The sequence below is a fragment of the Podarcis cretensis genome (genome assembly GCF_951804945.1).
Source record: "Podarcis cretensis genome assembly, chromosome: 2".
Taxonomy (NCBI): Eukaryota; Metazoa; Chordata; class Lepidosauria; order Squamata; family Lacertidae; genus Podarcis; species Podarcis cretensis.
This window is the reverse complement of record NC_137171.1, coordinates 121,159,903-121,185,749: the sequence shown is the minus strand read 5'-3', so window position 1 is coordinate 121,185,749 and position 25,847 is coordinate 121,159,903. Positions and strand designations below refer to the sequence as shown.

The 25,847-nt window shown below is 46.3% G+C and overlaps 2 protein-coding genes across 5 annotated transcripts; one reads left to right on the top strand and one right to left on the bottom strand.

Moving 5' to 3' along the window:
- Positions 1–777: 777 nt before the first annotated feature.
- Positions 778–15,721, top strand: LOC307206294 (E3 SUMO-protein ligase ZBED1-like). 4 transcript variants are annotated; one of them, XM_079959394.1, is made up of 7 exons: positions 778–818; positions 1,372–1,455; positions 2,148–2,274; positions 4,443–4,532; positions 6,064–6,287; positions 11,940–12,409; positions 13,689–15,721. In XM_079959394.1, exons 2-7 carry the CDS (start codon positions 1,432–1,434, stop codon positions 15,592–15,594), a joined length of 2,841 nt encoding a protein of 946 aa, XP_079815520.1. In that variant the 5' UTR covers positions 778–818; positions 1,372–1,431; the 3' UTR covers positions 15,595–15,721. The 4 variants fall into 4 exon arrangements, with proteins under 4 accessions (XP_079815520.1, XP_079815519.1, XP_079815522.1 ...); XM_079959393.1 differs by having other exon boundaries at positions 4,440–4,532; positions 13,689–15,720; XM_079959396.1 differs by lacking the exon at positions 778–818 and adding an exon at positions 3,592–3,675 and having other exon boundaries at positions 1,372–1,459; positions 4,440–4,532; positions 13,689–15,720.
- Positions 15,722–17,104: 1,383 nt separating this feature from the next.
- On the bottom strand, positions 17,105–24,698 carry LOC307208627 (uncharacterized protein). Its single transcript, XM_079963433.1, has 6 exons — positions 24,675–24,698; positions 22,511–23,025; positions 21,774–21,900; positions 20,694–20,788; positions 18,387–18,504; positions 17,105–17,976 (listed from the first exon to the last, which is right to left on the bottom strand). Exons 2-6 carry the CDS (start codon positions 22,925–22,927, stop codon positions 17,144–17,146), a joined length of 1,590 nt encoding a protein of 529 aa, XP_079819559.1. The 5' UTR covers positions 22,928–23,025; positions 24,675–24,698; the 3' UTR covers positions 17,105–17,143.
- Positions 24,699–25,847: the final 1,149 nt, after the last annotated feature.

Here is a 25,847-nt window from a genome sequence, read left to right as displayed (position 1 = left end):
GAGAGTCCCATGGACTGCAAGAAGATCAAACCTCTCCATTCTGAAGGAAATCAGCCCTGAGTGCTCACTGGAAGGACAGATTGTGAAGCTGAGGCTCCAATACTTTGGCCACCTCATGAGAAGAGAAGACTCCCTGGAGAAGACCCTGATGTTGGGAAAGATGGAGGGCACAAGGAGAAGGGGGCGACAGAGGATGAGATGGTTGGATAGTGTTTTCGAGGTTACCAGCATGAGTCTGACCAAGCTGCGGGGGGCAGTGGAGGACAGGAGTGCCTGGCGTTCTCTGGTCCATGGGGTCACGAAGAGTCGGACACGACTAAACGACTAAACAACAACAACAAATACGTATAGACACACCCCCCCCAAAAAATTATTTTGTATATATACAAATGCATACAATATATTTTTTTTAGTATAAATTCCATATATACAAATATATACAATTTTAAAATATAAATTCCACTCATTTTACAAGCTCTCCATCCACGAAACTCCCCCAACACTTCCTTGCTGGTTGCATTGCGCAGTGTGGCTTCATATATATAGCCATTATCCAGCCTTCCTTTTTCGGCCGGAGGGAGAGATTATTCCAAAGCAGATGCAGGGAAGGGTTAAAAATACAGACCCTTCGAATCCCTCCTGCTTTATTTAAGGCTTCTCCTCCCACTCCTGCCTATTTCCACTCCCGCTTGCCCCGCACATGGACGCCCCTTAGCCGCTGCCGTTGGGAACCCGGAAGTGTCTAGGCCCACCCAGTGACTCTTCCCCCCTCCCCCTCCCCAATTACCCCCCAAATTGTTGCTGGGGAGGCGCTGAGGGTGAGTCTTAGGAGGGTGAGGCAGCAGCTCAGGCCTCCAGGGGGGCGAGGAAGGGGTGAAAGGGACCCCCCTCTTCTCCCACCCCCAGCCCCCTTCTCACCAGCCCAGCTGGGGGAAATCCCTCCCATCACCATGCAAACAATTTCCCCCCTCCTCTGTTTCAGATGGGCAGGGTGCAAAATTATTATTATTAATCCATCCATCAATTAGTTAATTCCACAGGAGTAGGTGTGCTCAGCTCCTCCTACTGCTGGATCATTTGTGGTTCCCCCACATATTGCATGGCTTAGGGCAGACCCTTCCCATTGCATTGAAACACCCTTGAAGCAGTGCACCTTTTTGAAGGATCCCTGGGGGAACTGTAGTTTTCCAAGCAGGAACCCTGCAAGGTCCTCTGGGCTGTGAGCTTCATGGGCGGCGAGGAATTAATTTTATTTTATTACCTTGACACATTGTGGTGGAACTAAAGTGGGGGGGGGGGGGAAAGGTGGGAAAGGATAAAGATCTTCCAACCCTACTTGTCTCTCTCACACCCCACAACCCGTCCCCACAGGTTGTGGAAGAAGCTCCGTGACCCCTTCCAGGCAGCCTCCTCTTGGTGGAAAGAGAAGAAATGGCTGCTCGGCAGCGAACTCAGGTAGGTGAGGTATTCTATTTACGATTTATGCTGTGTTTGTGATGTTCTATTATGTTACTTTTGTCTTTAGCTTGTACGATGCTTTGGGATTCATTGGAATGAAAAGTTTGGGTTCCTCTTTGGTTATGGGGTCTGTCTTTGCTTTTTCAACGTCCAAAGCGCACTTTTAAGTAGGCCACAAGCTTTGGCTCTTGTACAATATTTCCAAAATTTCTTTACCTGCACTGTGGGTGAAGCAGGCAGATTGAAACCCATTTCTTTAGGATTATTTGTGAGGAGTGAAGAGTGGCTGGGGAAACTCAGCCAGATGGGCAGGGCATAATAATAATAATTATTACTATTATTACTACAGTGGTGCCCCGCGAGACGAATGCCTCGCAAGACGGAAAACCCGCTAGACGAAAGGGTTTTCCGTTTTGGAGGCGCTTCGCAAAACGAATTTCCCTATGGGCTTGCTTCGCAAGACGAAATGTCTTGCGAGTTCCTGCAGGTCCCCCCCCCTTTTTCCCCCTTTTCCTAAGCCGCTAAGCCGCTTATCAGCTGATCCGCTAAACCGCTAATAGCGCTAATCTGCTAAGTCATCAATGGGCTTGCTTCGCAAGACGAAAAACCGCTATACAAAGAGCCTCACGGAACGGATTCTTTTCGTCTTGCAAGGCACCACTGTATTACTATTATTTATTATTTTTCAGGGTCTGGTGTCCTTTGAGGAGGTGGCCATACATTTCACGAAGGAGGAGTGGCAACTCTTGGACCCGCGGCAGAAGGCTCTGTACAAGGAAATCATGCTGGAAAATTATAGGAATGTGACCTCCCTGGGTAGGGACCTCTCTACCCTTTGGTTTGTAAGACACTGAACAGATGAGATTTCTCACTCTTCATTGCTGGGCTCACAATTTATTTTGGAGAATAGCACACCTGCCGTAACTGGTCATCGTTGCATGGGTTTTCAAGCAAGGCAAAAAGTTATATTAAAAATAGAATTAAAGATATAAATACAAACAGGTACAGTCGTACCTCGGAAGTCGAACAGAATCCATTCTGGAAGTCTGTCCGACTTCCGAAACGTTCGAAAACCAAAGCGTGGCTTCCGATTGGCTCCTGCAGCCAATCGGAAGCCGTGGAAGCCCGTTGGACATTCGGCTTCCAAAAGAATGTTCGAAAACCGGAACACTCACTTCCGGTTTTCGATCGTTCGGGAGCCAGAACGTTTGACTCCCCAGGCGTTCAGGAGCAGAGGTGCGACTGTATAGTGTTGGAGTCTCAACAGCAGGGATCATTCAGTATGGCCATTCTGTTAGGATATTTCCGTTCCACCTTAAAAGGGAGCAGGATGTTTGTGTCACAGCCTGCATATTTCCTGTTCACAGGATGTTTCTGTTTTGATAGAGCTGTTGTCTCTCTCTCTCTGCGGCCTGAACACGCTAGCAGGCAGTCATGTTTCTTCTTTGTTCTGACCAACAATGGGATAATGATGTTGTTAAAGTTTACTAGTAAGAGAGGGATGCAACTAGGCAGGATGGTCTGATATTTGCTGAGACAGCATGTGCTCTGAAGTTATATGTTGATTCTGCAGGCGTTTCCAGCCCCCAAATACCCCAGTAATAAGATCATTAAGTTTGCAGATGATACAACAGTGGTTGGTTTAATCACTGCTGGAGAGGGGGAGGCGGCCTATAGGAAGGAAGTTGAGCAGTTGGGGGAGTGGCGCAGGAAAAACAACTTACTCCCAAACTTAAAGAAAACAAAAGAGATTATTGTGGACTTTAGGAAATGTAAATTGAATATTCAGCCACTCATTATTGAGGGGAAGTGTGTGGAACAGGTCTTGGTGCTTCGATTTCTTGGAATGGAGTTGAGAGATGACCTAACCTGGGGAGAGAACAGTAAAGACCTGGTGAAGCGAGCACAGCAGAGGTTATATTTTCTGAGAATCCTCTGGAAAAACAATCTCTCAAAGGACCTGTTGATGGCATTTTACCATTGTACAGTTGAGAGTGTATTAACTTATGGTCTGTGTGTGTGGTTTGGGAGCTGCATGGTCAGGGGAAAAACAAGGCTGTCCAGGGTTGTAAAGACTGCGGAGAGAATAATTGGGCGCACTCTTCCCACCTTGGATCAAATCTATGCTTCCAGGTGCCATAAGAAAGCTGCAGAGATAGTGCAGGATAGTGCGCACCCCAGAAATGATCTCTTTCAGCTTCTGCCTTCTGGAAGAAGGTACAGGGTTATTAAGACTAGGACTAGCCGCCTGGGAAACAGTTTCTATCCAAATGTGATTTTGGTTTTAAACGCAGTGTAAGGTAGTCTCTATGGGAGTATATTGTATCTAATTATGGGGTATCAGAGTTTTAAGGGGGCTAACCAGACTGGGATAGCAGGCTTGTTGGTTTTTGAATGTCTGATGTAGATTTTTTTCAATTTCGTCGTTCTGTATGGGACAATGACAATAAAGATTATCATATCATATCATATCATATTTATAATCATAAGAGTTGGAAAGGACCCTGAGGGTCATCTAGCTCAACCCTCTGGTCCATCGTCCCTAAAGAAAGCTCAACAACTCTGGTACATCTTCCCTAAAAAGATGACAATGGGCAATGACAATCGGTAGATCACTGCTAGTTCTATTATACTAGTTTTATACCGCAGTCTCCTGAGAGGTGGACATGTCTGATCTAGGCTGTATCGTTCTCTTCATATCCATACTGCCTTATGGCAAGTCAGACCATTGGTTTACCTAGCTCAGTGTTCAGCCAGGGATTAAACCTGGGAGCTTCTGCTCATGAGGCCAATGCTCCCACACTGAGCAATGGCCCTTCCACAAAAATCTGAACTGGGCAATAGGCATGTGGGCACCCAAGTACGGGGGGAGGGGAGAGAGACCTCCTCTTGCCAAGAACAGGGTGTGGGAGACGAAAACGGGGATGTTTCAGAAGGAAATTTGTTTGTAATTAGGCCTGCTTTTCCTTTCTCCCAAGAAGGAGAAGGAGACTCTCTCATGCCCAGGCCGGACCTCATCCGCTGGCTTGAAGAACTGGTTATACCACCCTGCATGGAAGGATGCTCAGCAGCAGGTAATTGCGAATGTGCTCCTCCTTGCCTGGGAATTAGAGGTTTTCTGCAGTAGTGTCTGGTGCCTGTTGAGACTGGCAGGGCAGCATGGAGGGGGACCCAGCGGTGAGCGAAGCGAGAGCCAATGATGGGCAGAGCCACTCACTTTCTGTTTGTAAGGGAGAAGGCAGGCAGGCTGAGGTTTGTGGGGCAGTGACCCTTCCGCCCTAAGGGACCAGCTGTCCATGATTGTCTGGTGCACAGTAATCTTGTGGACTTCCAAAAATATTTTGGCAAAACCCCTTGCCCAGAGGTGCTTCTGTAGCCCTTGTACTCTTGGGGCAGGAGAACAAGTCTTCTTGTGAACTGGTACATCAGGAAGAAAATGAGCAGCTCTCACAATGACAAGGAGGAAGGGAGAAGTGAATAATAATAATAATAATAATTAATAATAATAATAATAAAATTTTATTTATACCCCGCCCTCCCCAGCCAAGACTGGGCTCGGGGCGGCTAACACTGAATATAAGTACAGTAAAAACATTAAAAACAAAACAAACAAACAAAACCCCAAAAACAAAACAGAGAACAGTTGATTAAAATGTAAGTTTGAATACAGTTTAAAATGCAGCTTAAAATGCAGCCGCTTTTTAGTGGTAGCCTATAGATCAAAGCCATAAGGGGAGAAAACATCAAATATTCACCGGGGCTAACTATCCATGCCAGTCCTACATGGGCCAGCAAAAAGAGCCAAGGGAAAATTTATATACAAATCCCATATAAGGGGTTCCATCAAAAAAATAAATGAGAGGGGTTAGACGGAGTCCAGCCCAAAGGCCTGGCGGGAAAGCTCCGTCTTGCAGGCCCTGTGGAAAGATGTCAAATCCCGCAGGGCCCTGATCTCCTGAGGTAGGGCGTTCCACCAGGCCGGGGCTAGAGCTGAAAAGGTCTTGGCCCTGGTTGAGGCCAATCCAACCTTCTTGGGGCTTGGAACTTCCAAAGTGTTGTTATTTGTGGACCTTAAGGTCTTCCGCAGGGCATACCAAGAGAGGCGGTCCCGTAGGTACGAGGGTCCTGTGGCCCTCCAGTCATAGCTGGCCAAATGATCAACAATGATGTGAGCTGGGAATAACATCTGGAGGGACATAGTTCCTCACACCTGAGTTAAGGTCCTCCATAGACAGGTGATTTTTGAACTGGTTCCCTGATAAAAGTGTGTTCGTTTTTTGTAGACTTCTGCCACCCTCAGCTCTCTTCCTTTCCGGACGTTTGGTTTGTTCTTGCAGAAAATGACAGAATTTTTGGTCCCAATGGGTGACAGAGCCACCAATTCCCAACAGTTCCTGCTAACCTATATTCCACCCTTGAATAGCTAACTTAAAACAACACCTTAGTAAATATCAGCCCGGTTTATTTAATGTATGGCAGGTTCTGCCTCCCCACTGAATATTTGCATGGGTAATGTCTTTGCTATCTTTTACACAGCTGTGAATTTGGTTGGTTCCTTCTCCTTAGAGACAGTTCCTCACATGCTTCCTTTCTTTTTGATTCCAGGAAGTAAAGATCCAGAGATTAAAAGTGAAGTAGATTCCTACTACCCCTTGCGTCCCCTGAACATCTGGTTTGGAGAGTTGGGTGAAGCCCAGGAACCAATTTGGGAGGTGAAGAGAGAGGAGGAACCTTCCATTGTGCAGGCGGAAAACCTTCCGCCAACAGAACAGCTTTGTTCGGGACAGCCCAAAGTGTCAGCAAAAAGAGCCAAGCATCCCAAGCGGGAAGTAAGTTACAAGTTGACTGAAAAGTGTCATTTGCAACAAAAACTTTATTGTATGGATAATACACACATAGGGGAGAAGCCGTATAGCATATTATAGGAGGAGCTTTCGTGAAAAAATGGGCTCTTGTTGTTCAGTCTGGCAGACTGTCTTGCCAGAGTGGTGCATGCTCTGGTTATCTCCCGCTTGGACTACTGCAATGCGCTCTATGTGGGGCTACCTTTGAAGGTGACTCGGAAACTACAACTAATCCAGAATGTGGCAGCTAGACTGGTGACTGGGGGCGGCCGCCGAGACCATATAACACCGGTCTTGAAAGACCTACATTGGCTCCCAGTACGTTTCCGAGCACAATTCAAAGTGTTGGTGCTGACATTTAAAGCCCTAAACGGCCTCAAAGGCCCAGTATACCTGAAGGAGCGTCTCCACCCCCATCATTCTGCCCAGACGCTGAGGTCCAGCGCCGAGGGCCTTCTGGTGGTTCCCTCATTGTGAGAAGCAAAGCTACAGGGAACCAGGCAGAGGGCCTTCTCGGTAGTGGCGCCCGCCCTGTGGAACGCCCTTCCAGCAGATGTCAAAGCGATAAACAACTACCTGACATTCAGAAGACATCTTAAGGCAGCCCTGTTCAGGGAAGTTTTTAACGTGTGATATTTTATTGTATTTTTGGTTTCTATGGAAGCCGCCCAGAGTGGCTGGGGAGGCCCAGCCAGATGGGCAGGGTATAAATTAATAATAATAATAATAATAATAATAATAATAATAATAATAATTAGAAAGCATCCACAGAGAGGAGAAACTATTTTAATGTTTGGACTGTGAAGGTTATAGCGCAAATCTTATTGCACATTGAAGAGAAGAAGCTGTTTGAAGAGACGGGTGGAGACTTTAAGCTTCATTCACCAGCAGGGGAAAAGAAGAAATAAATATCTGGAGTATAGAAACAGTTTCAATAAGAACATAAAGGTAAAGGTAAAGGGACTCCGAACCATTAGGTCCAGTCGTGACCGACTCTGGGGTTGCGGCACTCATCTCGCTTTACTGGCTGAGGGAGCCGGCGTACAGCTTCCAGGTCATGTGGCCAGAATGACTAAGCCGCTTCTGGCAAACCAGAACAGCGCACGGAAACACCACTTACCTTCCCACCGGAGCGGTACCTATTTATTTACTTGCACTTTGATGTGCTTTCGAATTGCTAGGTTGGCAGGAGCAGGGACCGAGCAACGGGAGCTCACCCCGTCGCGGGGATTCGAACCGCTGACCTTCTAATCGGCAAGTCCTAAGCTCTGTGGTTTAACCCACAGTGCCACCCGCGTCCCAATAATAAGAACATAGTTCACGGCAAAAAATGGTCTTGGGGTATGAACTCACTTGGATATTTAGTATCAGCCTGCATTGGGAGGGTGGGAGGGTGCTGTCGTTAAAAATTCCTTCATCCCAGCCAGAAGACCTAATTTATGTGCTGTGAGGGTGATGAGGACAAAATCCAGGGGTGCGGTACTTAAACCGTTTCCCAACCTCACTAGGGTCTAGCCCTGTAGGTTCAGTATTGCTCAGGTTCAAGCAAGGGAACACAGCCAGGTAAACTGAAGCAAAACAGAGGCTGGTTAGCAAGCCTAATCTATTTATCAACCAGAGCCAGGGCTTTTTCGGCTGTGGCTCCGATCTGGTGGAACACTCTGCCACATGAGACTAGGGCCCTGCGGGACTTGACATCTTTCCGCAGGGCCTGCAAGACAGAGCTGTTCCACCAGGCCTTTGGCCAGGGCACAGCCTGACTCCCTCGCTCGGCAATCTTCGCGGAGCTCTGGCCCAATGGTTGCCAGTGGCTTGATTTGAATTAATTTTATAATGAATGATTTTAGAGTGTTGTTTGTGTTGTACTTTTGTACTGTTTTATTGTTGTTAGCCGCCCTGAGCCCGGCTTCGGCTGGGGAGGGCGGGATATAAATAATAATTGTTGTTGTTGTTGTTGTTGTAACATGGTTTCCACAAAAAACGAAGAAAAAGCCCAGAACAAAGGGTTGCATGAGTTTTTAAAATTTCCCCCAGTTTCCCATTTCACATAGCGTCAATGTAGTAAAATAATTTATCTTGCCACTCATTTTTTGTTGGTATTATTTCTTTTTTCCGATTTTTGGCAATTGGGTGTTCTCGCAGCTATGGCTGTTGTCGAGTCCTTACAGAGTAGCACACAAGCTCAGGAGGCCAACGCTTCTGATATGTTGAAAGGCATTGGGGGCCTGGCCAGGGCAGTGTCAGAGACTGGGCAGAGAAATAATGGTGGAGACCGCCTCCCCAGTCTGATTCTCATACAGTGGTGCCCCGCAAGACGAAATTAATCTGTTCCGTGAGGCTCTTCGTATAGCGGTTTTTTCGTCTTGCGAAGCAAGCCCATTGACAGTTTAGCAGATTAGCGCTATTAGCAGTTTAGCGGCTTTTAGCGATCAGCTGTTAAGCGGCTTATCAGCGGATCAGCTGATAAGCAGCTTAGCGGCTTAGGAAAAGGGGGGGGAAGGGGGAAAAACCCGCAGGAACTCGCAAGACATTTTCGTCTTGCGAAGCAAGCCCATAGGGAAATTCGTTTTGCGAAGCGCCTCCAAAACAGAAAACCCTTTTGTCTAGCGGGTTTTCCATCTTGCGAGGCGTTCGTCTTGTGGGGCACCACTGTACTGAAGAAGGAGGCAGTTCAGAATTACAACAGGGGCTTGAGGGAGGTCACTGCTCAGAGACAGATGAGGGGGAAAGCTGGGGAATAATGGGAGAGGAAGAGGAGGAAGAAGCAGCAATAGGGGAGCGACAGCTGACGGACTCAGTGTCTTTAGAAGGCATTCCAGACCTCCCCTCTCCCAGAACATGGCGGGCCTTGAAAGTAGGAGAGCAAAGAGCTCAAAGGCAGGGGGCGCATACAGTGTTATAATTCTTGCTCCGTGCTTTCAGTCGTGGGATTGGTTTTATCACATGACAGCGTATGTTTTCATTCCGCATAGTGGGAAGTGATGGAGACAGGATGTTTTGTGCTACTGTATTCCGTGATGTAGGACTATTGTCCATTGTTCTTTATCTTTGTTGTCTGATGAGGAAGAGTAAGGAGCGGAGTCAGAATGCTCCGAGTGTGTTATATGTAAATAAAGTACAGTGGTACCTCGGGTTACAAATGCTTCAGGTTAGATTCTGCTAACCCAGAAATAGTACCTCGGGTTAAGAACTTTGCTTCAGGATGAGAACAGAAATTGTGTGGGGCGGCACAGTGGCAGCGGGAGGCCCCATTAGCTAAAGTAGTGCTTCAAGTTAAGAACAGTTTCAGGTTAAGAACGGACCTCCAGAACGAATTAAGTTCTTAACCCAAGGTACCACTGTACCTTGAATATGTATATTGTATAAGCCGAGGTACTATTTCTGGGTTAGCGGAGTCTGTAACCTGAAATGTATGTAACCCGAGGTACCACTGTACACTGGTACCTCCGGTTACATACACTTCAGGTTACAGACTCTGCTAACCTAGAATTATTACCTCAGGTTGAGAACTTTGCTTTAGGATGAGAACAGAAATCGTGTGGCGGCGGCGTGGCAGCAGCGGGAGGCCCCATTAGCTAAAGTGGTGCTTCAGGTTAAGAACAGTTTCAGGTTAAGAACGGACCTCCGGAATGAATTAAGTTCTTATCCCGAGATACCACTGTAGTTTAGCCAAAATACTGAGTTTGTTACGCAAACTGCTAACACTCTGCTGTTCCTAAGCGTGCTGACGCTTCTTGGTATCAGTCGCTGTGATGTTTGGGCTGGTGAAAGCTTTTGAAGCTCCCGAAGGACCGACCAGGAGGTAGGGAACATGCCATTCGGGCATGTGTCTCTTATCGGGGTCCTACACACAAGTAGGACGATCCTGGCAATCAGCACCCGCAGTGATGACGCATGAAGGGGGAGGGGGAGTGGCTCATTCGGAGCAATGCTGTTATTCCGAGAGACCACATTTCCAAGCCTTTCTCTGTGAATATTGAATAAAAACAGATGGCAAGGACTTTTCCTTGTCTTGTCCGTTCCTGGCAACCTGCCGTTCAGGTTGGTTCCTCTGCTGCCTGACGTGCCGTGTGGTTGGATTCATGGATTTCATTTCACTTTCATGTATGTAAACAACTTATATATTGCTTAAATGCAGCTCACTCTCTCCTGATTGGTTTCTGGGTCCGTCCGTCACAACAAGCTTTTGAGCACCGGACTTCAGTGTTGGGGCTTCATGGGACAAAATACCCATTGGCAGGTCTGAATCCAAACTGCATCTGCTAGACAAAGCTGGGTTCGCTGTCGGTGTCTATTATTGGTTTCGGCACGCCTTCAAACGGGCTTGCTGTCAGCGCCAAACGACTGGTCAGGGCTGACAGCGAGCTGCCTTCTTTTTAAGGTTTCGTCCAATATTTGCAGAGTGTTGAAATAAAAATAAATTAAAAATTGCCTAGTACAGTGGTGCCTCGCAAGACGAAAATAATCCGTTCCGCGAGTCTCTTCGTCTAGCGGTTTTTTCGTCTTGCGAAGCAACCCTATTAGCGGCTTAGTGGATTAGCGCTATTAGCGGCTATTAAAGGCTTAGCGGCTAAGAAGCTATTAGCGGCTTAGAAAAGGGGGGGGGGAGCGAAAAAAATCGCAAGACTCGCAAGACGTTTTGTTTTGCGAAGCAAGCCCATAGGGAAATTCGTCTTGCGAAGCGCATCGAAAAGCGGAAAACCCTTTCGTCTAGCAGGTTTTTCGTCTTGTGAGGCATTCGTCTTGCGGGGCACCACTGTAGCACCTTATAGACCAACTACCGTATTTTTCGCTCTATAGGACGCAATTTTCCCCTCCAAAAATGAAGGGGAAATGTGTGTGCTTCCTATGGAGCGAATGCAGGCTTTCACTGAAGCCTGGAGAGCGAGAGGGGTTGGTGTGCACCGACCCCTCTCGCTCTCCAGGCTTCAGGCAGCTATCCGCAAGCCTTCGGAGCGCTCCAAAGGCTTGCAGGCAGCAACCTGCAGCCTGAAGCCCGGCGAGCGCTGCGCCAGAGTGCGGCGGGAGTTCCCGCTGCGCTCGGGAGGCTTGCGGATAGCTGCCTGTTCTGGGGGCTGGGGTCAGCTCGGGCTTCCCAGCCCCACAAGCTCTGGGAGCGGCGGCAAGGTTGCGCGCAATCTTGCTCCTGGACCTGGGGGGGGGGATTATTACTATTTTCTTTATTCCCCCCCCCTAAAAACTAGGTGCGCCCTATGGTCCAGTGCGCCCTATGGAGCGGAAAATACGGTAAGTTTGTTTGACTTCTGTTTCAGTGTATCTGAAGAAGTGTGCATGCACACGAAAGCTTATACCAGAACAAACTTAGTTGGTCTATAATAGTGGTGTTCAAACGTTTTTCAAAGAGAGCCGGATTTGATGAAGCGAAGGGCCGTGGGGGCCAACCAAAGCTGCCACAGGGGCCGGATTAAACCAGCCAGCCGGCCGAATTAGGCCCCTGAAATCGACTTTGGACATGCCTGGTCTATAAGGTGCTGCTGGACAATTTTTATTTTTTAAAAAATTATTTTTATTCCGACTGCATCAGACAAACACAGCTACCTACCTAAATTTGCAGAGTGTGATCAGCTTGAGAAAGGACAGTCTGGTATGATAATTCCTCTCTAAATTGTTTTTCAGACCTGTAGCAGAAGATCATCCTGCAACTGTGTGAAGGTGAACAGCGTGGAATCGCTGCTGCAAAATCCCTTTCCTCAGCGCAGTTTGGCTGAGCAACGCTGCATTAAAGAGCTCGGTCCCGACTGCCCCGACCTGTGCATTGTGCAAACCGTGCTGGAGAAAGGGAAGCCGGTCACCCGGAGGTTTAGCAGGGCCTGGTACGACCGGAAGGAGTGGCTCTGCGGAAGTACCTCGAAAAACGCGTTCCTGTGCTTTCCCTGCTTGCTGTTTGGTGGCGCTGCCACCTGGGCACGGACTGGAGTGGCAGACATGAAACAGATCTCCATAAAGACGAAGGTTCACGAGGAATCTGCAAAGCACAGGGAGAACTGCCTGAAGCTGGCTGAGTTGGGCAGAGTCAATGGTGCCGAGCCAACTGACACTGGCTGTGACACTCACACCAGGAAGCATAGCCAGGAAGTGGAGAACAGGTATGTACTTTCAAAAATTGTTGTTGTTGCTGTTGTTCTGTCATTTAGTCGTGTCCGACTCTTCGTGACCCCATGGACCAGAGCACGCCAGCTTCGAGAACATTGTCCAGCCATCTCATCCTCTGTCGTCCCCTTCTCCTTGTACCCTCCATCTTTCCCAACATCAGGGTCTTTTCCAGGGAGTCTTCTCTTCTCATGAGGTGGCCAAAGTACTGGAGCCTCAGCTTCACAATCTGTCCAGTGAGCACTCAGGGCTGATTTCCTTAAGAATGGATCAGTTTGATCTTCTTGCAGTCCATGGGACTCTCAAGAGTCTCCTCCAGCACTATAATTCAAAAGCATCCATTCTTTGGCGATCAGCCTTCTTTATGGTCCAGCTCTCACTTCCATACATCACTACTGGGAAAACCATGGCTTTAACTATACGGACCTTTGTTGGCAAGGTGATGTCTCTACTTTCTAAAAATATTTTTTTCAAAAATAATCTATTGCATAAATACACTCTTGAGATGCTTGTTGGCCTTCAAGTTGCTTCATAGTAAAAAAACCACAACCAACTACCCACCTAGCTCTGGCGTTCGAAAGTCTTCTCTTTCCCTCCAAGTGTGTCTCCCCCCACCCTTGTTACTCTCCCCATTTTCTCCTCCAGTCCCACTCCTTTTCAATCATACTGCCAGTCTGTACGAAACAGAATTCAGGGCATTCCATATCCAACTTTTTTAAAAAAAAACAAAAAAAACTTCCCTATACAGGATTGCCTTCAGATGGCTCAGGGGTCGGATAACTCCACACCCTCCAACATTTCTCCAATGAAAATGGAGACACCCTAAGGAAAAGCGGGACATTCCAGGATAAAATCAGAAACCGGGACAGAAAAATAGGCCACAGAGCTTTCTCTGGCAAGGCAGTGGTCTTACAAACTAGAAGCATGTTCAACAGTCCCTCTCCCTACCCTAGAACTCTTCTCAATTCTCCTCTCGCCCCCTTGATTTCTCACATATTTGTTATCATTGATAACAAATTAATATTTTAACATTAATAGATTGACACCAATGTATTTACATTAATATATTAACATCAATATATCAGTATTCATATTGGTATTGAATATACATATATTGGTATTGTATACATATATACATTGGTATTGGTATGTTGTCCTGAAATCTGCAAAGGTCTAGCTGAAGCACGCTATCATTGATTACATTTTCGTAAATTAAATGCATTGGCTTTAGAGTTTTATTTTCGTTGAAAATGTTCCCCCTCTATTTGTCTCCAGCCCGCCTCATCCCCATGCTCTGGAATGTCCCGAATACCACCATTTGGTAGACAAGAGGAAAACAAAGAGTCCTTTCTGGGCGCATTTTGGATTACCTGCCGACGAGAGCGGCCGTGCGGTGTCTGACGGGGTCGCGATTTGCAGAATATGTTCGCACTCGGTGTCCGCAAAAGGCGGAAACACCTCCAACCTCGGCAAACACCTCCAGCTCAAACATCCTCAGGAATTTAGGGAGCTGCCTTCTTCGTCCAGAGACGTTTCCGTCCCTTCACGTAAAAATGCCGCGGAGCCGGCGGCTGGGACGGCATCAGCGAGTGCGGCAGTAACTGTTGCGGAAAGTCCTAGAGAACAGCAAAACACTGCGTCGGATTCTGAGCCGCTCGATCCTAAGAGCTCGAGATCTTGTACTCAGGCGATCACAGAGTATCTGGCTACGTGCCTGGAGCCTTACAACACAGTGGACCACCCCAAATTTATCCAGATGGTGAACACTCTAAAACCGAAATATCCGTTGCCCAGTAGAAATTACTTCGCTACCGCAGGAGTTCCAAAGCTGTACAAGGACACGGTGGAGAAAATGAAGAGAGAAATACTCCAGCTAACTACGACTGAACTGGCCGTCACAACTGACTGCTGGACGTCCGTAGCTGGCGCTCCGTTTGTGGCAGTGACGGTCCATTTCATTTCGGACGAGTGGAAGTTGACCGATGCTTGCTTGGCCTGTAGACATTTTTTTAAGGAGCCCAGCGCAGCCGTTCTTTGCGAAATGCTCAGAGACACCTTATCGGAGTGGGGCATCGACGTGAAGAACGTATTTTGCAGCACGACGGATAACGGCGCCAATATCCTCAGAGCGGTCTGGCAGCTGGGTTTGGAGCACATCTCTTGCTTCGCTCACAATATAAACGACGGGGTGAACCGAGCTCTGAACCTGACACAACTGAGAAGGGCAGTCAGGAAGCTGAAAAGGCTACAGAACAGTATTTGCCGTAGCTGGAAAATGAGGCGAGACCTCACCAGAGCTCAGGAGATGCTCGAGATGGACAAGGTGGGTTTGCCAAGCGCTTGTCCCACCAGGTGGTGGAGTCTGCTCCAGCTGTGCCGAAGGTTTCTCGAAAACCAGCTCTCGCTGTGCAAGGTACTTACGGATTATCCGTCTAAAAGACATTTGATGTTGGAAGGGGACGACGTCTCGGCCATCCAAGACTTTGTGTCCGCAGCTACCGTGCTAGAGGACCTCACCACGACTCTAAGCGGAAGCAGTTACGTCACGGCCTCGTCTGTTCTGCCTCTTTATAGGCAAATTAAGAAAAGTCTCCAGCCCCAGGAGGGAGACAGTGTGCTGCTGAAAGACATTAAATGTGAAATTTTGGGCACGCTGTCAGAAAAGTACGACAGCGCCCCCACCGCAACCACTTTAGGCCTGGCCTCGTTGTGCGACCCAAGGTTTCGCCTGCGTTTTTTGGAGGCTCCTGACGCTGTCAGGCAGGAGGCCGTAAAGATGATGACGGACTTGCAAGGGAGTCTGGGTGCTGCTTCGACGGAGCCCAATACTCACCCTGCTCCACCCAGAAAAAGGACGTTGGCAAAAATCTTCGGTTTAGAGGCAGAAGAGGCGCTGGCGGATGATGCATCGAAAGCAGAAAAAGAGCTAAATGAGTATATATCTATGCCACGAGTGAGCTTCGATGAATGCCGTCTGACGTGGTGGAAGGCAAACGAAGCTTCCTTTCCGATGTTGAAGGTTCTTGCAAAGAGGTTTTTGGCTATCCCAGGAACAAGTGTGCCATCCGAAAGCGTGTTCAGCACGGCTGGCAGTGTTCTACAAAGACAAAGGGCGTCTCTTTTGCCAGAGAACGCCGAAATGCAAATTTTCCTTGCAAAAAATATAAATTTCATCGAGTAATATGTTTTTGCTCCATAAAATGTTGTCCATTCTTTCTGGTTTATAAAAGAAATGCAAATTTCCCTTGCAAAAAAAAAAATCTGTATATTTTTGTTTATTTATTTATTTTTTGTTCTATGAATTTTTTTCCATTCTTTCTGGTTTGGCCTGGTTTATAAAAGAAATGCAAATAAAAATATAAATTTTGTCTGACCATCTTTTGTTCTGTAAAAAATTATCCATTCCATTCTTTCAATTCTGCCCTGATTTAGAAAAGTAAAGTAACAATCAAGTAACTGGTGTTGTAGGATGTATGTACATTCAACTAAGACTCAGTAGTGAATTATATTTGAATATATAAAAGTGTGACACTGAATTGGCTTTTTTTTCTTTTTTAGTAATGTAATTAAAGCTTTAGAGAACATTTTCTCACCTTACGGTCATATGACAGTCCACACACTCCGAACATTAGTTTTCCACCCGTGTGAATTTTTGAAAACAACTTAGATATATACAACTCAGATATATACAAAAGAACAATAAACACAATAATATGAAGGGTGAGGTGCAAAACAGAAACCAGCTCACAGATTCTGAACACAATGCGTATTTGTTGTTCATTAACATTCCTACTTTTTAATTTTCATCACAGATGATGCTAAATAATATTAGGGGGTGGAAATTAACCTAGGATACTCTACCCACAGAAGGCCATGTATATTTCACAGAATCATAGAGTTGGAAGGGGCTCTGAGGGTCATCTAGTCCAACCTGCAATGACATACACATAGTTGAGAGTCCAACTTGAAACCATACCAGACCCAGGTTAGCTTTGCAAATGTGCTAGCGGTTTTATTGCTGCACCACGAAGAGGGGATAACCAGCTTTTTTAGAAGCTATATGTGGAACAAAGCAGAACGTTACATAAAATGAATCTTTGGAGCATGGATTGCAAAGTGCACACATTTGTTAACTTCTCTGTTAGTGTGAGTCCCCAGATTTGGCATTGGATGTCTTCTGATCTCCCACAATGGTTAGATGATGATGATGATGATGATGATAATAATAATTTATTTATACCCCGCCCTCCCCAGCCAAGACCAGGCTCAGGGCGGCTAACAACTGATATAAAAACAAATTGATTGAAATACAAGATTAAAATACAACATTAAAACATTAGAATGCAGCCTCATTTCAATGGAAACTCAAATCAAAAACTTCACCAAGGCCAACTATCCAGACTGGGCCAGAAAAAAGCCAGGGAAAACCTCAAATAGGATTTCCAACACAGAAGGAGAAAGGAAAAAGGAAAGAGGGGAAGGGAATCAAATTGATTTCAAGCCAAAGGCCAGGCGGAACAACTCTGTCTTACAGGCCATCTTAGATGGGCAGCTGCCATGGTCCCCCCTCCCCCAAAAAAGATCATTGTATACACCCCCAACCCCATTCAAAAATTATTTTGGGGGAGTGCCATTTGTGGGTCATTGAAAATGTTTGGGAAACGATCAGAATACCCATTTCCAAAAACCAGTTACCTTTATACAAGTCCACCGCATGTGGGAGTAAGTGCCTATCTACCTCTGTGAATTCTCTGGTGGCGAGTTAGGCTAGAACTAAGGTAGAAGCCCTTTTCACACTCCAAACACTGATAAGGTTTCTCCCCGGTATGAATTCTCTGATGGGAAATAAGGTACGGCCTGTGTCGGAAGCTCTTCCCACATTCAGTGCATTGATATGGTTTCTCTCCTGTGTGAATTCTTCCATGAGAAGTGAGGTTCCTTTTCCGAGTGAAGTTCTTCCCACACTCCGAGCACTGATACGGTTTCTCTCCCGTGTGAGTTCTCTGATGAGAAGTAAGGCGAGAACTGTGAAGGAAGCTCTTCCCACATTCCAAACATTTATAGGGTTCCTCCCCTGTGTGGATTATCTGATGGGAAGTAAGGTACGAAACATGACAGAAATTCTTTCCACAACCCCAGCGCTTATATAGTTTCTCCCCTGCCTGAATACTCTGATGAGAAGTGAGACTTCTCTTCCTCGTGAAACTCTTCCCACATTCCAAGCATTTATACGGCTTTTCCCCTGTGTGGATTCTCTGATGGGAAGTAAGGTAAGAACTGCGAAGGAAGTCTTTTCCACATTCCAAGCATTTGTATGGTTTCTCTCCTGTGTGGATTCTTTGATGATGGATGAGAGTGATCTTCTGTTTGAAGCACTTTCCGCATTCCAAGCACTGATACGGTTTTTCCCCGGTGTGAATTCTTTGATGGCGGATGAGGGTTATTTTCTGCCTGAAGCTCTTTCCGCATTCCAAGCACTGATACAAATTTTCCCCGGTGTGAATTCTTTGATAGGGAATAATGGCAGGACTCCGGCGGAAGTTCTTTCTGTAGCGATTAGAGCCTGAGGAAGAAATGGGGAGTCTCAAATCACTGAACAAGTTCAATCAATGCTTCTGATAAAGGAGAAACTGAAAAGACTTGTTTTATTATTAAATTTATTTAGTACAGTGGTACCTCTGGATATGAATGGGATCCCTGTTCACATGCTGAAGTAAACGCAACACGCATCTGCAGGTCGCGATTCACCGTTTCCACGCATGCGCGTGACGTCATTTTGACCGCCTGAACATGCGCGAGCGGTGAAACCCGGAAGCAATGTGTTCCGTTACTTCCGGGTCGCCACGGAGTGCAATCCGAAAGTGCTCAACTTGAAGCAACTTCAACCCGAGGTATGACTGTAAATTTATATACCGCTTTTCTTTGTAAGATCTCAAGGCAGTTCACAGAACAAAATAAAGCAAAGCCCTTTACCGAGAGAGGCAATGATCTCTTCCATGACTTCTCTATGCAGCACTTTCTGGTGAGAATCCAGCACAGCCCACTCCTCATTTGAGAAATACACAGCAACGTCTTCGAAGGACACCGGACTCTAAAAGTGAAAGAACAGTTTCCTCTTTATCGTAAACATTACCTACCAGCAAAATCCGGATGGCTAGTGTTGTAAACAAAATCTGCCCTTTTCCTTTATGGGGGGGGGGGTAATCCAAGAGCACATCTAGATTCCTTACGTAGGTTCCCTATTGGTAGGAGAAAATAACAGAGGCCAACCAGAGAATATTGAGAAGCAAAGCAGCTAGTAAGCTTGATCTTTATTGATCTGTTGCAACAGGGTGCTCCCCTCACACGCAGGAAAGGAGGAGGACCTAGAACCCAGGTGTGTCCGCCCTTACATAGACATTTTAAATTCCCTACCCTGGAGCGCAAGACCACCCCTCCATACATCATACATACATCACAGAAGGGGTGGTCTACAGCAGAAATTTGAATCTTCTTTTTCCTGTTTGCTTTTCCTGAACGCCTGTCACCCATGATAGTCTGTCACCCATTAAAATGCTGATTACTCAATTCCTGAGACAATGGGAATGTAGCCTTTCAGACCTTTCCCACTGGTTGGGTCTGCGTTGCTCCCGAGAGAGCAGGAAGGTGTCAAGAGACACCGAGGTTTGGTTCAGTCTTTATTCCTGCTGTCCGGAGCAGCAGAAGGCACTGCGTAAATCGGTTCACAGCAGGCACAAAGAAAGAGGAATTGCATACAGTATATATCCCCTCCAAGCCCCCCCTGCCCCTCCCTAGAAATCCAGCCCATGTGTTTATACACGTAAGTTTACATCCTTGAGCATGAACAGAGATTCCTGTTCCTGTACTCCTTATCTTGGCTGGCGCCATCCCCGGGCGCGTGGGCTGACAGGGTCTGTGCAAGGTCTGTGCGTCAGCGTGGTCAAGATAGCTTACAACCGGTAAGATAAAGACCATCCTGTCTACGCTCGGAACTGACAAGGCCATCCATTAAGCCTTCATGGGTTAATAAAGGAGACGACTCTGTTTATGCAGCTGGTTTGTGTTATACAGCTCAAGCTAATGGATTTTAGCTAATGGTCAAAGAAGAAAGAATTAGGGAATTTTGGGGCTGGGGCCCGGTTCGGGTGACTGCACACTGCACAGTCAGGTTTGGGTAACCTGTTCCTTCAGGAAGGCTCTCTGACCCCCCTCCCTCCTTGCAGGGAAAACATTTGGTCAGTTTGGGAATCAAAAATGGTTTCAGGTCGGTCTTCCTGTGCTGACCTATGTACGTGCTTGGTTGGTACATTTATTAAATAATAATAATAATAATAATAATAATAATAATAATAATAATAATTTATTATTTATACCCCGCCCATCTGGCTGGGCCTCCCCAGCCACTCTGGGCGGCTTCTATAAAAACCAAAAATACAATAAAATATCACACGTTAAAAACTTCCCTGAACAGGGCTGCCTTAAGATGTCTTCTGAATGTCAGGTAGTTGTTTATCGCTTTGACATCTGCTGGAAGGGCGTTCCACAGGGCGGGCGCCACTACCGAGAAGGCCCTCTGCCTGGTTCCCTGTAGCTTTGCTTCTCGCAATGAGGGAACCGCCAGAAGGCCCTCGGTGCTGGACCTCAGCGTCCGGGCAGAATGATGGGGGTGGAGACGCTCCTTCAGGTATACTGGACCGAGGCCGTTTAGGGCTTTAAAGGTCAGCACCAACACTTTGAATTGTGCTCGGAAACGTACTGGGAGCCAATGTAGGTCTTTCAAGACCGATGTTATATGGTCTCGGCGGCCGCCCCCAGTCACCAGTCTAGCTGCCACATTCTGGATTAGTTGTAGTTTCCGAGTCACCTTCAAAGGTAGCCCCACGTAGAGTGCATTGCAGTAGTCCAAGCGGGAGATAACCAGAGCATGCACCACTCTGGCGAGACAGTCCGCAGGCAGATAGGGTCTCAGCCTATGTACCAGATGGAGCTGGTAAACATATCTAAGACCTTAGAATTCTTATCACGCTAGTCAAGGAAAGGAAGCTGGGATGGCTGCATCTTCCTTGGGTTGGACTAGATGAGCCTCAGGTCCCTTCCAACTCTACAATTCTATGATGCTATTATTATCCTGTAGAACATAAACTGTATTGAGTGGCTTCCCCGGTCTTCCAAGTGGACAGATTTGGCAGGAAGAAAGGAAGGAGGAATTCTTTGCACCCAAGGAGGTGAGGAAGGGAAAGACAGCCCCTAGACTCTCTTCCCAGCGGTCCGTCTCCGTACCTGGCCAGGTGTCACAACAGCCGTTTCCCCTCCAGCACCAAGAAGAGATGGCTGAGTAGATATTGCCGGCATCATTCCATCCCACAAGAAGATCCCTGAGATCAGGACAAAAAATCCATTGATTTTGTAGTAAGGTTTAAGGCTTACTGGGAAATGATATATAATGAAATGAAAAGAATGTTTAAAATAACAGAAAACCAGAAGCTTTTCTCTTGGGAATTATAGGGACAGAACTACCTAAACTGTGTTGAATTTTCTTCATGTATGTGGCTACAGAGGCAATAATTTTGTTGTTGTTGTTTAGTCGTTTAGTCGTGTCCGACTCTCCGTGACCCCCTGGACCAGAGCACGCCAGGCACTCCTGTCTTCCACTGCCTCCCGCAGTTTGGCCAGATTCATGTTTGTAGCTTCGAGAACAATAATTTTACTTGCCCCCAAATGGAAAGAAGCAGAAGTCCCAGCACAGGAAGAATGGATACATAAGCTTAAGGAACATGCAGAAATGGAGAAACTTACAGAAAGAATAAGGCATCAAGATAACAAACTTTTTATTTTAAAAAATGGCATTGGTTTATTGAATATTTGCAGATAGATTGTAAAGAGATAAAAACATTGGCAGGATTATTGTAATAAGAGTATATATTTAAAGAAGATGAATAAATGAGCGAATAAAGTTAATTAGGATATGCAGAAGATATTAAAAATTAATTTAAGGAACTGCAGAAAGAGGAACTTGAAAGGAAATCAAGTTTTGAAATTTAAATGATTGTAAAATCAGTGAAATGTATAAATCTGAAAAGTATAAATAATAATAATAATATTTTTTTTAAAACCCATCGGTCAGTAGCAAAAAATTTTCTCGGAGGTTTAGCGACACAAATCTTAAGTACACCTAGACGTTACAAAATGTCTCACATAACATTTATAGTGTGGACATTATTGTGCATTTTATATTTCAGTTCTATTAAAAATAAACCTATTGTTTAATTGGACGAATGTGTCCTGCCTCCCAAAGATTCAGCAGAACCTAAAAGAATCCCATTAATTCCTTGCATAAACAATAAAGAGGTTAATCTTTACCCAAGAAGGAGGCCCCGCTGTCGTCTTCCTGGGCTGTCCCCCGTCTCAGCGAATGCTCTCCGGCGTCCAAGAGAGTCTTCTCTGCCTCACGGAAACTGTTGGTCCCTTCTGACAACATACCATTTACCTGAAACAGCAAGGAAGATCGAAAGAGGGATTGGGGTTAAGAAAAGGGATTTGGACAAACTCACAAAGTGAGTTGCCTTATCAACACGCTCTCTACTGACCACTTTATTTATAGCGGGGGGGAATTATTATTTGGGAAAGAACAAAAACAAAATGAGTTGGGCATTTAATAAAATCAATTAAGCATATGAAATATACTTGGAGTCGAGTGTGAATTTCATGCTCTTTATCCAGCTCATAGTAGCTATGAATGGAACTTTCCCCAAAACATCTAGCTATATATACATTATTTACAGAATGGGCCCCGTGTGATTGGCTAATTCCAGGCTGCTCCTGTTGTCCAATTAGGTTGCAGATTCACCTCCTCCAGAAGCCTGACTGGCTGCTCCTGCAGGCCAATCAGGTAGCTGATTCACTTCATCCATGAGCATGAATGGCTGCTCCTGCAGGCCAATCAGGTCGCTGTTTCACTTCCACCTGGAGCTGGATTGGGTGGCTCCTGCGGACCAATCAGACTGCTGCATTCTGGATCCTATTGTTCTAGGATTCAGCTCAGTACATAAAAGCATATCTTCCCTGGAATTCTTAGCCCTAAAATTAATTTTTCTTACCTGCTGCTCTTCCTGCTTCCTGTCCTCTGCCCGGCTCAGGAGGAAACCTTCGGCCAGGGCCACCGCCTGGGAACTGGTCTCTGCTCCACATTCCCTCACCCAGTTCTCCATCTCCGGAGGGAGGACAGCCAGGAACTGCTCCAGGATCACCAGGTCCAGGATCTGAGATTTTGTGTGAAGTTCTGGCTTCAGCCACTCACGGCAGAGATGGTGGAGTCGGCTGCAAACCTCTCGGGGACCCTTGGCCTCTGTGTAGTGAAATTGCCTGAACTGCTGCTGCTGAACATTTGAGCTGAGGCTGTCCTCTTCCCTCAATATCTTCTCCATGGTTTCCCCCCAGAATTTCTCACTGCTCCCAGTCTTGGTGGTTTGGGGAGCCCTTCCTGCTTCAGGTTCAGCTGAATCTTCTTCCATCATTGATCTATGTTGCTGGAAGGCCCTCAAAGGATTCAAAGGGACTTGTCCCTTTATTGCTAATTTTCTCTCAGGGCAACTCCCAGAGGTGCTTCCAAGTCCTGCAAATCCAACACACAGTTCTGTTAGCAAATTATTACAGTGGTACCTCAGGTTAAGTACTTAACTCGTTCTGGAGGTCCGTTCTTAACCTGAAACAGCTCTTAACCCGAAGCACCACTTTAGCTAATGGGGCCTCCCGCTGCTGCCGCGCCACCGGAAGACAATTTCTGTTCTCACCCTGCAGCAAAGTTCTTAACCTGAAGCTCTATTTCAGGGTTAGCGGAGTCTGTAACCTGAAGCGTATGTAACCTTCAGGGTCGAAGGTTTGAGCCCCACGTTGGGCAAAAGAATCCTAGACTAGATGACTTGCAATTCTGCAAGTCTGTGATTCCACAGTGCGCATCAAAACAGCTTCCTGACTTATTGGAAGAGAGAAAGAAGCTTGGCTTTCTGGTGTGGGTATTGTAGGGAGGTGGCACCGAGGTGAATCAACTGCCAGGGGTGCCAACTAGAATAAAAGATTGGGGTGTGAGCAGGTGAGCCCCACCCCACTGGCCTTTGGTTTGGACTCAGTCGGACCCTTATGTTGCCCTTCCCTTACGGTCTTGATCTATGGCTACTTTTAAAATGAAGCTGCATTTTAAATTGCATTTTAAACTGTATTTTAAATTGGTCCCCAACCCCCTTATGCTTTTACTGTGATTTTATTGGTGTCAGCTGCCCTGGCCGGTGAGGGCAGGGTATAAATAAAATTTATTATTATTATAATCTATCAATTGACACAATTTGAGTGGCAATGCCGGAAAAACATTCTGACAGCAAAAGCTGTTTGACAGTGGAACAGTCTCCCTCAGTGGGTGGCGGACACCACTTCCTTGGAGGTTTTTTAAGCAGAGGTTGGATGACAACCTGTCATGGATGCTTTAGGACGGTGAACTTATTCCTGCATTGTAAGGGGTTGGACTAGATCCCTTTCCTTTCCCTGGGTCCCTTTCCTTTTTTTAAAAAAAAAAATCCTTTATTATTGTATTCACATAATATACATTCTTTACAACAAACAACTCCAAAATAAACAAGCTCCAAAATAAAACCATATATAACAAAACCATAAGTCTCATGTTTTCATTTACAGTGGTACCTCAGGTTCTTAACCTGAAGCATCACTTTAGCTAATGGGGCCTCCCGCTGCCACCGCCACACAATTTCTGTTCTCATCCTGAAGCAAAGTTCTTAACCCGAGCTAATATTTCTGGGTTAGTGGAGTCTGTAACCTGAAGCGTCTGTAACCCGAGGTACCACTGTACACTGATCTCCTCTCTGATAAATTTACTTGATATTTCTTGCTGCTTTCTGCTTTCCTTATAGGATCTTTATTAAAATTTAAATCTCTTAAATCCCATACCAATCTTTAACCATTTAAATTAACCTCCCTGCCCCACAGCCCACCAATGCGATCTTCTTTACCTACTATTATTTTTGTGATTGTTGTGTTATTCCCCCTGGGTCCCTTTCCATGTCTACAATTCTATGAAATATTTTATTGGGGGAGCTCCTCTCCTCCCCCCAATAAACCAAGGACTCCCCCCTTCTCCCCCTCCATTCAGCGCCTGCCTGGTGCTGGGGGTCTGCCCATCTCCCCACCCATCTCCTGCCCCCCTTCTCCCTATGCACCCTCCTCCCTGCAGCCCTGGGGCTCCCCTGCACCCACATGCACCGGGGCCAGAGGTGGGTCTGCGGGAGCTCACCAGGCAGAAAAAGCCGCGGGAAGAACCAGGCATGCGCACTGGGGGGGGAGGGGGGGTTTGGCTGGGCAGGAGGGAAGAGCCTTGGCTCTGGAGGACCTCGCGACCCCGCACCTCCCTTCCTCGCCACATTCGCGTCCTCTCTAGGAAAGGAAGGCCGCCTCGTTTTAACTCTACAGAAGCCGCGGCGCAGGGTTTCATTAGCATAGTAGAGGGGGAGAGATCCCTCTCTAGAGATAATAAAACAAACACACATTAATATCATATCATCATTGTGTGTGTGTGTGTGTGTGTGTGTGTGTGTGTGTGTGTATCCCTCTAGAAATAATAAAACAAACAGACATAGAGTGATACACACACAATATTATATTATGTTATGTTGTTATATTATATTATATTATATTATATTATATTATATTATATTATATTATATTATATTATATTATATTATATTATTACATTGCATTGCATTGCATTGCATTGCATTGCATTGCATTACATTACATTACATTACATTGTTGTTGTTGTTTAGTCGCTTAGTCGTGTCCGACTCTTTGTGACCCCCTGGACCAGAGCACGCCAGGCCCTCCTGTCTTCCACTGCCTCCCGCAGTTTGGTCAAACTCATGTTTGTAGCTTCGAGAACACTATCCAACCATCTCGTCCTCTGCCGTCCCCTTCTCCTTGTGCCCTCCATCTTTCCCAACATCAGGGTCTTTTCCAGGGAGTCTTCTCTTCTCATGAGGTGGCCAAAGTACTGGAGCCTCAGTTTCACAATCTGTCCTTCCAGTGAGCACTCAGGGCTGATTTCCTTCAGAATGGAGAGGTTTGATCTTCTTGCAGTCCATGGGACTCTCAAGAGTCTCCTCCAGCACCATAATTCAAAAGCATCAATTCTTCGGCGATCAGCCTTCTTTATGGTCCAGCTCTCACTTCATACATCACTACTGGGAAAACCATAGCTTTAACTATACGGACCTTTGTTGGCAAGGTGATGTCTCTACTTCTCAAGATGCTGTCTAGGCCTGTCATTGCCCTTCTCCCAAGAAGCAGGCGTCTTTTAATTTCGTGGCTGCTGTCACCATCTGCAGTGATCATGGAGCCCAAGAAAGTAAAATCTCTCACTGCCTCCATTTCTTC

Coding starts and splice junctions, on each gene's coding strand:
- LOC307206294 (XM_079959393.1), top strand. CDS start 1,432: ATGGCTGCTCGGCAGCGAACTCAG. Junction 2,275..4,439: donor TAGGAATGTGACCTCCCTGG/GTAGGGACCTCT, acceptor TCTCCCAAGAAG/GAGAAGGAGACTCTCTCATG. Junction 4,533..6,063: donor GGAAGGATGCTCAGCAGCAG/GTAATTGCGAAT, acceptor TTTTGATTCCAG/GAAGTAAAGATCCAGAGATT.
- LOC307208627 (XM_079963433.1), bottom strand. CDS start 22,927: ATGATGGAAGAAGATTCAGCTGAACCTGAAGCAGGAAGGGCTCCCCAA. Junction 21,901..22,510: donor GGAAGCAGGAAGAGCAGCAG/GTAAGAAAAATT, acceptor TTGCTGTTTCAG/GTAAATGGTATGTTGTCAGA. Junction 17,977..18,386: donor AGAGATCATTGCCTCTCTCG/GTAAAGGGCTTT, acceptor TTTCTTCCTCAG/GCTCTAATCGCTACAGAAAG.